The sequence below is a fragment of the Peromyscus californicus genome, unplaced genomic scaffold, assembly GCF_007827085.1.
Source record: "Peromyscus californicus insignis strain IS unplaced genomic scaffold, ASM782708v3 Scaffold_3__1_contigs__length_106647218, whole genome shotgun sequence".
NCBI lineage: Eukaryota > Metazoa > Chordata > Mammalia > Rodentia > Cricetidae > Peromyscus > Peromyscus californicus.
In genome coordinates this window covers 53,030,366-53,041,584 of record NW_026294551.1, presented here as the reverse complement: position 1 = coordinate 53,041,584, position 11,219 = coordinate 53,030,366, and the positions used below count along the sequence as shown (strand labels likewise).

Here is an 11,219-nt window from a genome sequence, read left to right as displayed (position 1 = left end):
CTGTTTTTTGGCCTCGGTTGTTTTTGAGACAGGATCTTGCTATGTAACCCTGGCTAGCTAGCCCGGAACTTGTTATGTAGACCAGGTTGGCCTCAAACAGAGATCCACTTGCTTCTGCTTCCTGAGTGCTGGGATTAAAGATGTGTAATTTGAAATCTGAATTAAGGGCTGGAGAGAGGTGATGCTGAGGTCTGCCTCTGCCTCCTTCTGGGATTAAAGGCATGTGGCCACCACTGCCTGACCACTCCGGGATCTTGAAAGGTTTTGTTTTATTTCGGTTTTAATGTTTCCTCATTGCAAATACAGACCTTTTAGAAATACCTTTTCAGTTTAAAGGTGATAATCATTACAAAAAAAATAAATTATAGAAAGTTAAAAATAGACAATTTTTACATTCACTTGTAGCCAGTATTATTTTCTATATTTCCTTCCAGAATTTTTTTCCCCTCTCTTCATTAAATAAATGTTAAGCACTTATGGGCTAGGACCTGTGTACATTGCTAGGAACATTATAGTAGCCAACACATTTCCTGTCCTCAAAAGGCTTACAATTTACTGCTTATAATTCTACTTCATTAGAGATCAAAGCTGTGACATTCAGTGTAACCTCAAGAATCCAAATCCAAGTGTGCTGGCTCACAGGCCTGTAATCCCAACATTTGGTAGGCTAAGGAACTAACACTGCTGCAAGTTTGAGGCTAGCCTGGGATATGTAGTTGCCAGCTAGCCTGGACCACAGGGTGAGACTCTGTCTCAAAAACAAAAAACCCAAAAGGACGAAACCCTAAATAATGACACTTCAGGTACATTTAAGGCACCTACCCAGCCCAAGTCCCACTTCAACGCCTTCCCAGAAACCAGATTTTTACAGGAGTTAAGTGGTTACAGCTTGACAGCACTTGCAATTGTTGGCAAAAATGGCCCTCCGGTCCTCAGGGAAAAGGTTCAGGAGGGGGCAAATGGTACGTGGCATCTAAGAAAATGATCAGGGTCCCGACGCTTGTGAAAACGATGAATGTCCACAGGAAAAGACGATCCACAACCATGGCCACAAACTGCCAGTCCTCCTTTAGCTAAGGGTAGGCAGAAAAATAAATAAGTAAATAAGCTCCAGGGCTGGAGCCCTGAAAAGCCCACCCTTTAAAGCTTCTGCCCAGGTATAGGTAGCTATTTGGAATCTGAGAAAAAGGCAGTTTGCCCAAGAACCAGGGCACCCTAGATATGAAAAGAGCCAGTTGGGAAGCAGGAGGAGGGAGGGACAAAACCAAGCACACTTCCAATCAGAAACGGAAGCGACTGCTAGGGGCTGAGTTTGAGCTTGGGGGTGGAGCCTGCGGGCTCCAACCTCATTGGACTTACAGCATCGTGGTCCTCCTGTTCCTGCAGCTGTCGGGCCATGTAGCTGATTGAAGAAATGACCTCGCGTAGCTCCTGAGGCAGACCTACAGTCCGGGTTGGGCCATCGATAAATCGTCGCAGGTCCGGGGCAGATAATTCAGGCTGAAACCTGTAGGGGCAGGAACTGTTTAGCCACACACTGGGTTCTAAGAGAACAAGCAGTTCCGGTGGCCTAGCCCCTGCGCCAGCTCTCTTCCTCCCACAGCCTAGTAGTTCTCAAAACCCGAGAAAGCTCTTCCTGATCTCCCCGCCAGCACCGACCTCTCCAGACTTTTACAAATTTCTGGCTCTGTAAGCTTTAAAATGCCACCTTCTCGAAAAGCAAGCAGCAGCAGGGCTACTACAACTCCCATGATGCTAGACCACACTATCTTCGGGAGCTCTTCACGGTCTTCTGGGAGCTGTAGTTCTCCCTTGCCCAAGAGCCTGGTGAGTATAGGTCTTACCTGTTAAGTTTAGGGAAAAGAAAATCACTTGGAGGCTTCCGGATGAAATATTCATCAGTTCCTCGGCCCCAGCCACTTGTTGGAGTAAAGGAGTGATGTGGCAGTTGGTCTCTTTCGGGCTTGGGCCTTTTCAGACCCAGGCATGGAGGGAGCTTGTGAATGAAGATCTACAGAAGTGGCACATTGCAGAGGGCTTTAATGCTTTCAAAGCACAAAGGAAGCCCCTAACTGCCCCCACTCCATGTGTTCATTGCCGCGCACGCACACTCACGGACCCACTGAGCTACACCGGCAAACGCAACTGCGCAGCTGGCCATGTTTTGTTTTTGTTTTCAAGACAGGGTTTCTCTCTGTAGCCCTGGCTGTCCTGGAACTTATGTAGACCAGGCTAGCCTCCAACTCAGAGGTCCGCCTGCCCGTCTCCCCAGCGCTGAGATTAAAGGTGTGGGCCACCATGGCATTTCTGCTTAAGAGATTTTTAAAATTATTTTTATTTTATGTGCATTGATGTGCCTGCATGTATGTCTGAACGAGGGTATCAGATCTTGGAGTTACAGACAGTTGTGAGCTGCCATGTGGGTACTGGGAATTGAACCCAAGACCTCTGGAAGAACAGTCAGTGCTCTTAACCTCTGAGCCATCCCTCCAGCCCCAAGAGATTTTTAATGTGGGTTGGAGAGATGGCTCAGTGGTTAAGAGCACCAACTGCTCTTCCATAGGACCCCGGTTCAATTTCCAGCACCGCATGGTGGCACATAATCATCTGTATGTATGTCCAATTCCTGGGAGTCTGGTGCTCTTCTGGCCTCCCCAGGAATCAGGAACACATGGTAGTGAATATTCATACACACAGGCCAAACATTCATACACATAAAATTATCATTTTTTTTTTTAAAGAGCTCTTTTAAGCCAGCAGTGGTGGTTCACACTTTCAATCCCAGGACTTGGGAGGCAGAAGCAGGTGCATCCCTGAGTTTGAGGCTGGCCTGGTCTACAGTTGAGTTCCAGGACAGCCAGGGCTGCACAGAGAAACCCTGTCTCGAAAAACAAAACAAAAAATCTCTTTAAGAGGCTGGGAGGTGTCCTGAAAAATTAAGGGGTCAAAAGTCTTCTACCCTGATGGCATCTACCCTAAAAATGTTTCTCTGGGCCTCTAAGTGAGCAGCATGGATGAAGGGCGTGTTGAATCTCTGAGGTGATTAGGATGGGAAGGTAAAATAAATTGTGTAATGCTTCACCATCCAGCAGGCTTCTTTCTGCACTTCAACACTATGCCAGCTGTAGATGTCCTTAAGGTCTGTAAAGTCAAGTCCAGGCTGGAGGCTGGAGCAGCTTCTGGACACAAAGCCAAATACAAGGATGCTCTTCCTTCCTTCTTTTAATCTCTGTTCTCGGTCATTTGCAGACTGGGTCTTACTGTGTAGCCCAGGCTGGCTTCATCCTTTCCCTCACCTGGTTGATTATAAGATCAGAAAGTAAGACAGGTTGGAGGAGATCTTTCTTACCTGGCGGACCCAAAAGGGCATTTGGTGGGTGTGGGGTGAGCGATGGTGCAAGTTGAGGACCACGACGCTAAGGATGACTGAGAAAGTGACGAGGACCATGGTAAACATGAGATATTTGATAATGATGGGAACCGCCAGGGAGGTCTCAGGCACTTTGTCTGCCAGTAGCAGCAGGAACACAGTAAGGGTCAGCAGGGCAAAGATGGAGAGCCCCATCTTCTCTCCTTGGAAGGCAGAGGAGAAAGCAGGATTAGTCTTTAAAAAAAAAAGAAAGAAAGAAAAAGAAAAAAAAAAAAACATTTTATTTTATTGAGACAAAGACTCCTGTGTAGCCCTGGCTGTCCTGGAACTCACTGTGTAGCCCAGACTGGCCTCTGCCTCCCAAGTGCTGGAATTAAAGACATAGGCTAACACACTACCAGAAGGATTAGTCTTTCTCAGAAGGAAGCCTCTAAGGTATCATCAATCTTTGTGTTTCCAACCTAAGGGCAGGCTTTTGGGAAAGTCATTTGCAAATCTCTCTGATGTTTGTTCCTCCAGTCCAGACTTACTTTGAACTTCAGGCCTAAATCCAAATGCCTACTCAACTTTTCTGTTGACATCCTAAACTTAACCTGTCTACAACCTAATTTCCTCACTATCAAAGCTATTCTATCTGGGCTTGGCACCAATCCTGTATCCCAATTACTCAAGGCTGAGACAGGAGGATTGCAAGTGCAAAGCCTGCTTCTGGCTACAGAATGAATTCAAGACCAACCTGACTACTTAGTGAGGCAAACAGAGAGCTGGGAAGGGCTGGGGATCCAAATGAGCTGGTAGAGTGCTAGCCCTGCTTGTGTGCTTAAAGCCCTGGGTTCAATTCAATTTTTTTTTTTTTTTTTAGAGAAGATTGAGATACAGTTACCATGTTATTATCTCACTAACATATAAAGCAAATTAGGCCTAGCATGTCATTATAGCAATCCTAGCACTTTGGTGGTAGAGGCAGGAGGATCAGCCAGCTTCAGTTACATATTGAGTTCAAGGTCAGCCTGGGCTACATAAACCTCTGTCTTAAAATGAGACACACACACAGAATACTGTTGCCATGGTCTCTAAGTCTTTCTTATTAGCTCCCTAACTTGACACCCTTTCCCCTGTTATTAGTAAACTAGGTTTGCTTTCTCCCTGTTCTGTCTTCAGAAGTTATTTTTTATTTGTTTTTTGGGTTTTTTTGTTTGTTTTGGTTTTTCGAGACAGGGTTTCTCTGTGTAGCTTTGTGCCTTTTCCTGGAACTTGCTCTGTAGCCCTTTCATCATGTAGGTTCCAGAGATCAAACTCAGGTTATCAGACTTGGCAGTAAGTGCTGTAACCAGCTGAGCCAGCTCTCTAGGTCTGTTTGAATTTTGAGACCAGATGTCACATATCTTTTTTTTTTTTTTTTTTTTTTTTTTTGGTTTTTCAAGACAGGGTTTCTCTGTGTAGTTTTGCGCCTTTCCTGGAACTCACTCTGTAGTCCAGGCTGGCCTCCAATTCACAGAGATCCACCTGCCTCTGCCTCCCGAGTGCTGGGATTAAAGGCATGAGCCACCACCGCCCGGCCAGATGTCACATATCTTAGGCTTGCCTTGAGCTCACAATGCACAGAGGATGACCTTGAACTTCTGATCCTCCTACCCTCAGTCCTATCCCAGTGCTAGGATTACAGGGTTTTGCTACTATGCCTAGTTTATTCTGTAATGGGTGTTAAAGACTTCATGCATAATAGGCAAACACTCTTCCATGTCAGTTACATCCTGAGAATGTAGCCCAGGCTAGCTTCAAACTCTCGATTCTCCTGTCTCTGACTGCTACTATATAGGAGTCCACCCCCATTTTAATCTTCCCAAACCCCTTCCTATTTTATTTTCCTTTTTAGAACTTGTCCAGAAGCCAGGCATGGTGGCACACACCTTTAATCTTAGCACTTAGGAGGCAGAGGCAGGCAGATCTCTGAGTTCAGGGACAGCCTGGTCTACAAAGTGAGTTCCAGGATTTCCAGGGCTAGGGAGAAACCCTGTCTTGAAAAACAAAACAAAAAAACCAAACAAACAATGATAACAAAAAAAAAAGTCCTTTTCTAATATACGATGGTAGACATCAGTTTATTGACGGACTCCCCACTAGAATGCATGCATACCCAGGAAGGACAGTGATTTTATTTACTGGTTAGTTTGTTTATAGATGGGTTCTGGAGATTGAACTCAGGGCTTCATTCATGCAAAAAAGGTAAACACTCTGCCAACTAAACTATATCCCTTGCTATCTCCCCCACCCCCCAGCTGGAGGGGTGGAATTCAGGGCTTCAAGTACGGTACACTAGTTCCTCCTGTCCCTGCTCTATCACTCTATCTCTGAGCTACACCCTCAATCCAATTTTACAATTTTTATTCCTTGGTGCCTTTGCAGTGCCTAGCATATCACAGAAATTCCACAGATACAGTTGCATGAATGAATGGACCAATCTCTGTAGCTTTTCCAAGAACAATATAGCAATTTGAAGACTCTAAAAATAAAACGGTATACAAAAGTGGCTGATTCTCCCTGTGTCATACAAGAGACTTTACAAACTGCGTGAAAGGTATTGAAATAAATAAGCTATACTGTTCACTCTGTTTTGGCCCTGTAATATTAGGTTCCAAGATTGCCCTGTTCTAGAAGGAAGTGAGTGTATTTGTAAGCAGGTTCTTTTTCTTTTTAACATTTTGTGTGTGTGTGTGTGTGTGTGTGTGTGTGTGTGTGTGTGTGTGTGTGTGTATGTGTGTGTGTGTGTGTGTGTATACATGTTCCTATCATAGCGCACCTGGAGATGTCCAAGAACAATTTGTGAGTTCCATGGCAGACTCAAGCCCTCAAGCCTGGTAGCAAGCATCTTTCCTGGGGAGCCATCATGCTGGACCTGGAAGTATGTTCTTGAAATGCATCTCTCTCCCTTTCTGGACAGAGGACTTGATGCCAGAAATGAGGAAAATACAGGGCTTTGTCTATTTGTTTTCATATTTGCTTACTTTGTTTTTTTGGAATATTTTTTGAGACAGGGTCTTGTTTATGAAGACCCTACTACTCACTGGCCTCAAACTCTTGGTAATGCTCCTGCCTCAGTTTCCCAAGTGCAGGAAGAAAAACACTAGCAGCAAGGTCCCTGAATAAGACTGGTACTGACCTGAATGTGATACCAGGCCAGTGAATTAACTCCCTCAGCTCCTTTACCCTTCTCTACAAAAGGGGATGACAATGTGGAACTTACCTGAAAGGTTATTGTAAAGATTAGAATACATACATATAACTCAATTGTATTACCTTACATCAACTGCTCAAAAGTAGTAAAAACACAAAACAAAAAACAGCACATTTACATAGATCCAACTAGGTACTGGGTATAGTTTTATTAACCCAATTAATCTTTAAAATAATTCTATGCAGTAGGGACAGTGGCTGTCCCATTTCCTGATCAGAAAACTCAGACACATAGTCATTAAGGAATTTGACCAGGGTTACCCTGTGACTATACTGTACTTCCTTACAGAGAAAAGTCAACTGTCATTTCCCAGGGGGACAGCCAGTTAAGGCACCAGCTGGTGTCTAAAGGGAGGAGGGGGGTTATTTGCTGGGAATGGGAAACAGAAAAAGGGAAGTTGGCTTAGCCCAGAATCTGGTTTGTCATGGACATGGGGGCTCCGAGAATAGGAGGCTAGGATTCTAAAGGGAAGAGTGAGAATGTTACTGGGTGAGGAGAAGCCAGCAGCAGAGAGGGTGCAGGGCTGGTGCATGGCGGGGGGAGAGGGGGCACCTCGGATTGCTGATATCCAATCCAAGATGGTTTGAGTTGGCAAGAAAACCTATCCTGGGGCTAGAGAGATGGCTCACTAGTTCAGAACACTTGCTGCTTGTCAAGACTGGCTTTAATTTCTCAATTTGACACGTGGGAAAAGGAACTTCAGCTGAGGAATTACACGTGGGCATGTATGGGGGCATTTTCTTTTCTTTTGGGGGGGGTTTCGAGACAGGGTTTCTCTGCGTAGCTTTGGTGCCTGTCCTGGATCTCGCTCTGTAGACCAGGCTGGCCTCGAACTCACAGAGATCCACCCGCCTCTGCCTCCCAAGTGCTGGGATCAAAGGTGTGCGCCACCACCACCTGGCTACACACACACACCCCTTAAAAACAACAAAACAGCCGGGCGGTGGTGGCGCACGCCTTTAATCCCAGCACTCGGGAGGCAGAGCCAGGCGGATCTCTGTGAGTTCGAGGCCAGCCTGGGCTACCAAGTGAGTTCCAGGACAGGCGCAAAGCTACACAGAGAAACCCTGTCTCGAAAAACCAAAAAAAAAAAAAAAAAAAAAAAAAAAAAAAAAAAAAAAACAACAAAACGAAACAAGATAACCCAACCTGGGCCAAAGGTGAGAAGGGGAAGGCTGGGCTAATGATACAGAGAGCCAGAGGAAGCTCTTGCTGTTTACCTGCGTCTGGAGGGAGGTAGAAGACGAAGATGGCCAGGACAGTGATGAGGACACACGGGGCAATGACATTGACCAGGTAGAAGAGAGGCTTCCGCCGGATAATGAGATAGAAAGTAACTTCCTCTCGATGGCCCTCCTTCCCTCCTCTGGGGTCCCCTGGACGCTGGATTAACCTAGAAGGTTTGTGGATAATCTCCCATTGGCCATTCTCTGGAGGAGGGGGGACAGAAGAGGTAAACACAGGTGCAGCAGCTATCCTAGTTAGTGCCTACAATGGCACACTGCTAGGCAGCCCCCTCTAATGAACTTAAACAAGTCTCAATTTCCATATTTTCTGGTTCTTTGTTTTTTAATATTATTATTATTATTGTAGTGGGGTGTGTGTGTGTGTGTGTGTGTGTGTGTGTGTGTGTGTGACACGCCTTTAATCCCAGCACTCAGGAGGCACAGGCAGGTGGATCTCTGTGAGTTCCAGGCCAGCCTGGTCTACAAAGTAAGTTCCAGGACAGCCAGGATTGTTACACAGAGAAATCCTGTCTCAAAAAACCAAACCAAACCAAACCAAACTAACCAACCAAACAAAAAACAACACAAAAAAATACCAAAGAAAGAAAAAAGAAAAAGTATCAGGGTGTCTGAATGTAGTCCAGGCTAGCCTTGAACATGCAGCAATCCTTCTGCCCCAGCCTCCCAAGTGCTGGCATTAAAGAAGTTAGAGCTTGGCTTCAGCTTCCATATTTGCAGTGTTGATGGTCACCCCCAACTTGCTGACCCCACCAGGTTACAGTGGGCATCAATAACAGAGTCTGTTTATCAACCTTGGGTGTGAGAACCACGCCCACTCACCAATGAAGGTCCCTTCATGAATGTAGATTTCCTGCCTTTCCTGTCCATCAGGACCTAGGCCTGTCTTCAGGCTGACCTCAGAGCTGTCATAGCTGTAGGAACTAAACACCATGGTGCAATTCTGCCAGTCAAAGGGGAAGTAGGTGACCTGAGTGGAGGGGAAGACACTGGAGCTGCAGGAGGACTGGCAAGGGAAGTCTGGGAGGGCACTGGATGTGGGTTACAACAGAGAAGGGATCATCAGGGAAATGGCAGAGGCTCCATGGCAGACTGCACAGGGCAAAGGAAAGTCAGGGTAAACAAGAGGTGAGGGCCAGGAGGAATTATGGCACAGGACTGGGAGTAGCTGGGGAGTGAGGAAGTCTGAGAACAGACAAAGCCTGGAAACCTGGATGCTGCAGCTGCTGCGATACAGGCCAGGGGGTTGCCAGCGCACAGAGCCCTCGAAGGATACTACGACATTAATGTCCAGAGCAACATCAAAATTTCCGTCATTGCTGCAGGAAAGAGATCTTTTCATATGGGATCCGGATCTGTCCTCCGGAGACCCTCCCCCACCACAACACGCCCCCACCCCTCACCTCCCCCGCCCACCCGCCCGAGTCCCCGAGCCCCCAGCCTTTGGAAACACTACTTGTTCAGCAGCACCACATCAGGGAGCCAAACAGAGTCAGCGGTGATGCGGAGAGATTCGATGCCATCGTGTTCTGCAGGATCCCAGCTTAACCTGTAGTCTGTCCACTCCTAGGGAAGCAGATGCTAAAGGACTGTTCAGCCTAGAGGCCAGAGAGAGACTTGGGATATCTAAGAGGGTGCTCAAGGGAGTGTGCAAAGGAGAGTAGCTCAGGTCTGTCTGACCTGTGGGTCAAGGGGAAACAGGGCTGGCTCTGCCTTCAATCTCTGGGATTCACATCAACTCGTTTCCTTCCGCCCGCACTGAACTCTACATTTTCAGTCTCTAAAGCCAAAGAGGGGGCCTGGAGAGATGGCTCAGAGGGTAACTGTACCAGGCTACAGTTTGACCCAGGTTTGATTCCCAGCACCTACAAGGAAGTCACAACCATCTGAAACACTAGTTCCAGGGGATCGGACGCCCTCTTCTGGCTTCCACAAGCACTAGACACGCATGTGGTGGAGGCACATATTCAGGCAAAAACACCCATACCCATAAAATAAAAATAACACAAATTAAAAAGTAATTGAAGAGATTGTACTCTACCACAGTGGTTTTAAAACTGCAGTTCACGGCCCTTTACAGGATGAGAATTCAAATTAATGACGCCAAACTTGTGTTTTAAACAATTAGGAAGGAATTGTTTATAGAAGCCTCCATTTCGGTTATATATATATATATATATATATATATATATATATATATATATATATATATATATTATAAAGTCATTATGCAAAAAAAAAATCTTACTGGGCTAAGCATTCAGGAGATTAATAGAAAGGTGGCGGGGCCCTTCCCTAACCCGCGGGGTCTCCATACCAAGTCTAAGTACACCTTTGTGCTCATCTCTTCATCCTTCTCGTTCTAGAAGGGAAAAATTTAAGGCAGAAAGGAAATGAAGTGGGAAGACATGAGAGCCCGGGGCCACTGTCTCGCAGAAATCTACCCCCTTTCTCGAAACCGCAGCTTCTTGGTTGCAAACCCCACCTCGTAGAAGTTGAGTGGGGATCAGCCCTGCCTCGAAACACCAGACCTTGACGCCTGCTTTCCTTGCCTTTTACCTCCGGGTTCAGTCACGGGCCACACCCAGTCTCTAGTCCACACAACCCTGAATCTCCGACCAGGGTTGTTCCTTGACTCCCCCGAGCACCAAGCTCTGCTGGACCCTGCTAGCATCCCATCCAACATGGCCACGCCCCGAGACCCGCCCCCTAGCCGTCCTTCTGCCTCAGCCCCGCCCCAAACCCCGCCCACAGGCCTGTCAAAGCGGCCACGCCCACGAACGCGTTCATTGGTCCCGTTTTCTACCCCCACCTTCGCCAAAGGCCTGTCCATCTCCCGGGCCTCAGACCCCGCCCCCAGTCGTGGGCCCGTCCGAAGCCACGCCCCCAGGCTGCCCCGCCCGGCGCCCTCCACCCGCTGCTCGCCCTCCACCCGCTGCTCGCCCTCCCTCCCTCACCAGGCTGATGAGCTGCGCCAGGGTGAGGCCAATGCTGACCCCGACGCGGTCTCCCACCTCGCGCGCCGGCCGCACCGAGTTATCGTAGCCTGAGAAAAGTTTCTCACGCAGTCGGCCTTCGGCTTCCGACCCGCGGGCGCCTGGCGAAGGAAAGCACTTAAGCGACGCTCCGGTGGCTGGCCGCGAGCATGGCCCCTGCCATTGCCTCCTCGGGGCCCAGACTGACTTACCTGGGGCGAGGGGCGCCCCGAGCACCCCCAGAAGCAGCAGCAGCGCCCCTAAGGTCATGGCCCTGCCGCTCCGCTCAGTGAGTCTGTCCGGAGAGCGGCCGAAGCCGCCAGGACAGGGGAAGTGACGAGGCGCCCGGGAATGTGCACCTGTTGTCGGGGAACCCGCTGCCAGCCCACCCGCCC

General features: G+C 47.8%; 1 protein-coding gene across 7 annotated transcripts; it reads right to left on the bottom strand.

The window, feature by feature from the left end:
* Positions 1–250: 250 nt before the first annotated feature.
* On the bottom strand, positions 251–11,210 carry Chrnb1 (cholinergic receptor nicotinic beta 1 subunit). 7 transcript variants are annotated; one of them, XM_052756630.1, is made up of 11 exons: positions 11,037–11,210; positions 10,807–10,946; positions 10,167–10,211; positions 9,306–9,415; positions 9,060–9,168; positions 8,672–8,819; positions 7,826–8,035; positions 3,350–3,573; positions 1,845–2,011; positions 1,360–1,507; positions 251–1,073 (listed from the first exon to the last, which is right to left on the bottom strand). In XM_052756630.1, exons 1-11 carry the CDS (start codon positions 11,092–11,094, stop codon positions 933–935), a joined length of 1,500 nt encoding a protein of 499 aa, XP_052612590.1. In that variant the 5' UTR covers positions 11,095–11,210; the 3' UTR covers positions 251–932. The 7 variants fall into 7 exon arrangements, with proteins under 7 accessions (XP_052612590.1, XP_052612589.1, XP_052612591.1 ...); XM_052756629.1 differs by lacking the exon at positions 1,845–2,011 and adding an exon at positions 1,660–1,844; XM_052756631.1 differs by lacking the exon at positions 1,845–2,011 and adding an exon at positions 1,660–1,844 and having other exon boundaries at positions 10,864–10,946.
* Between the last annotated feature and the right edge of the window lie 9 nt (positions 11,211–11,219).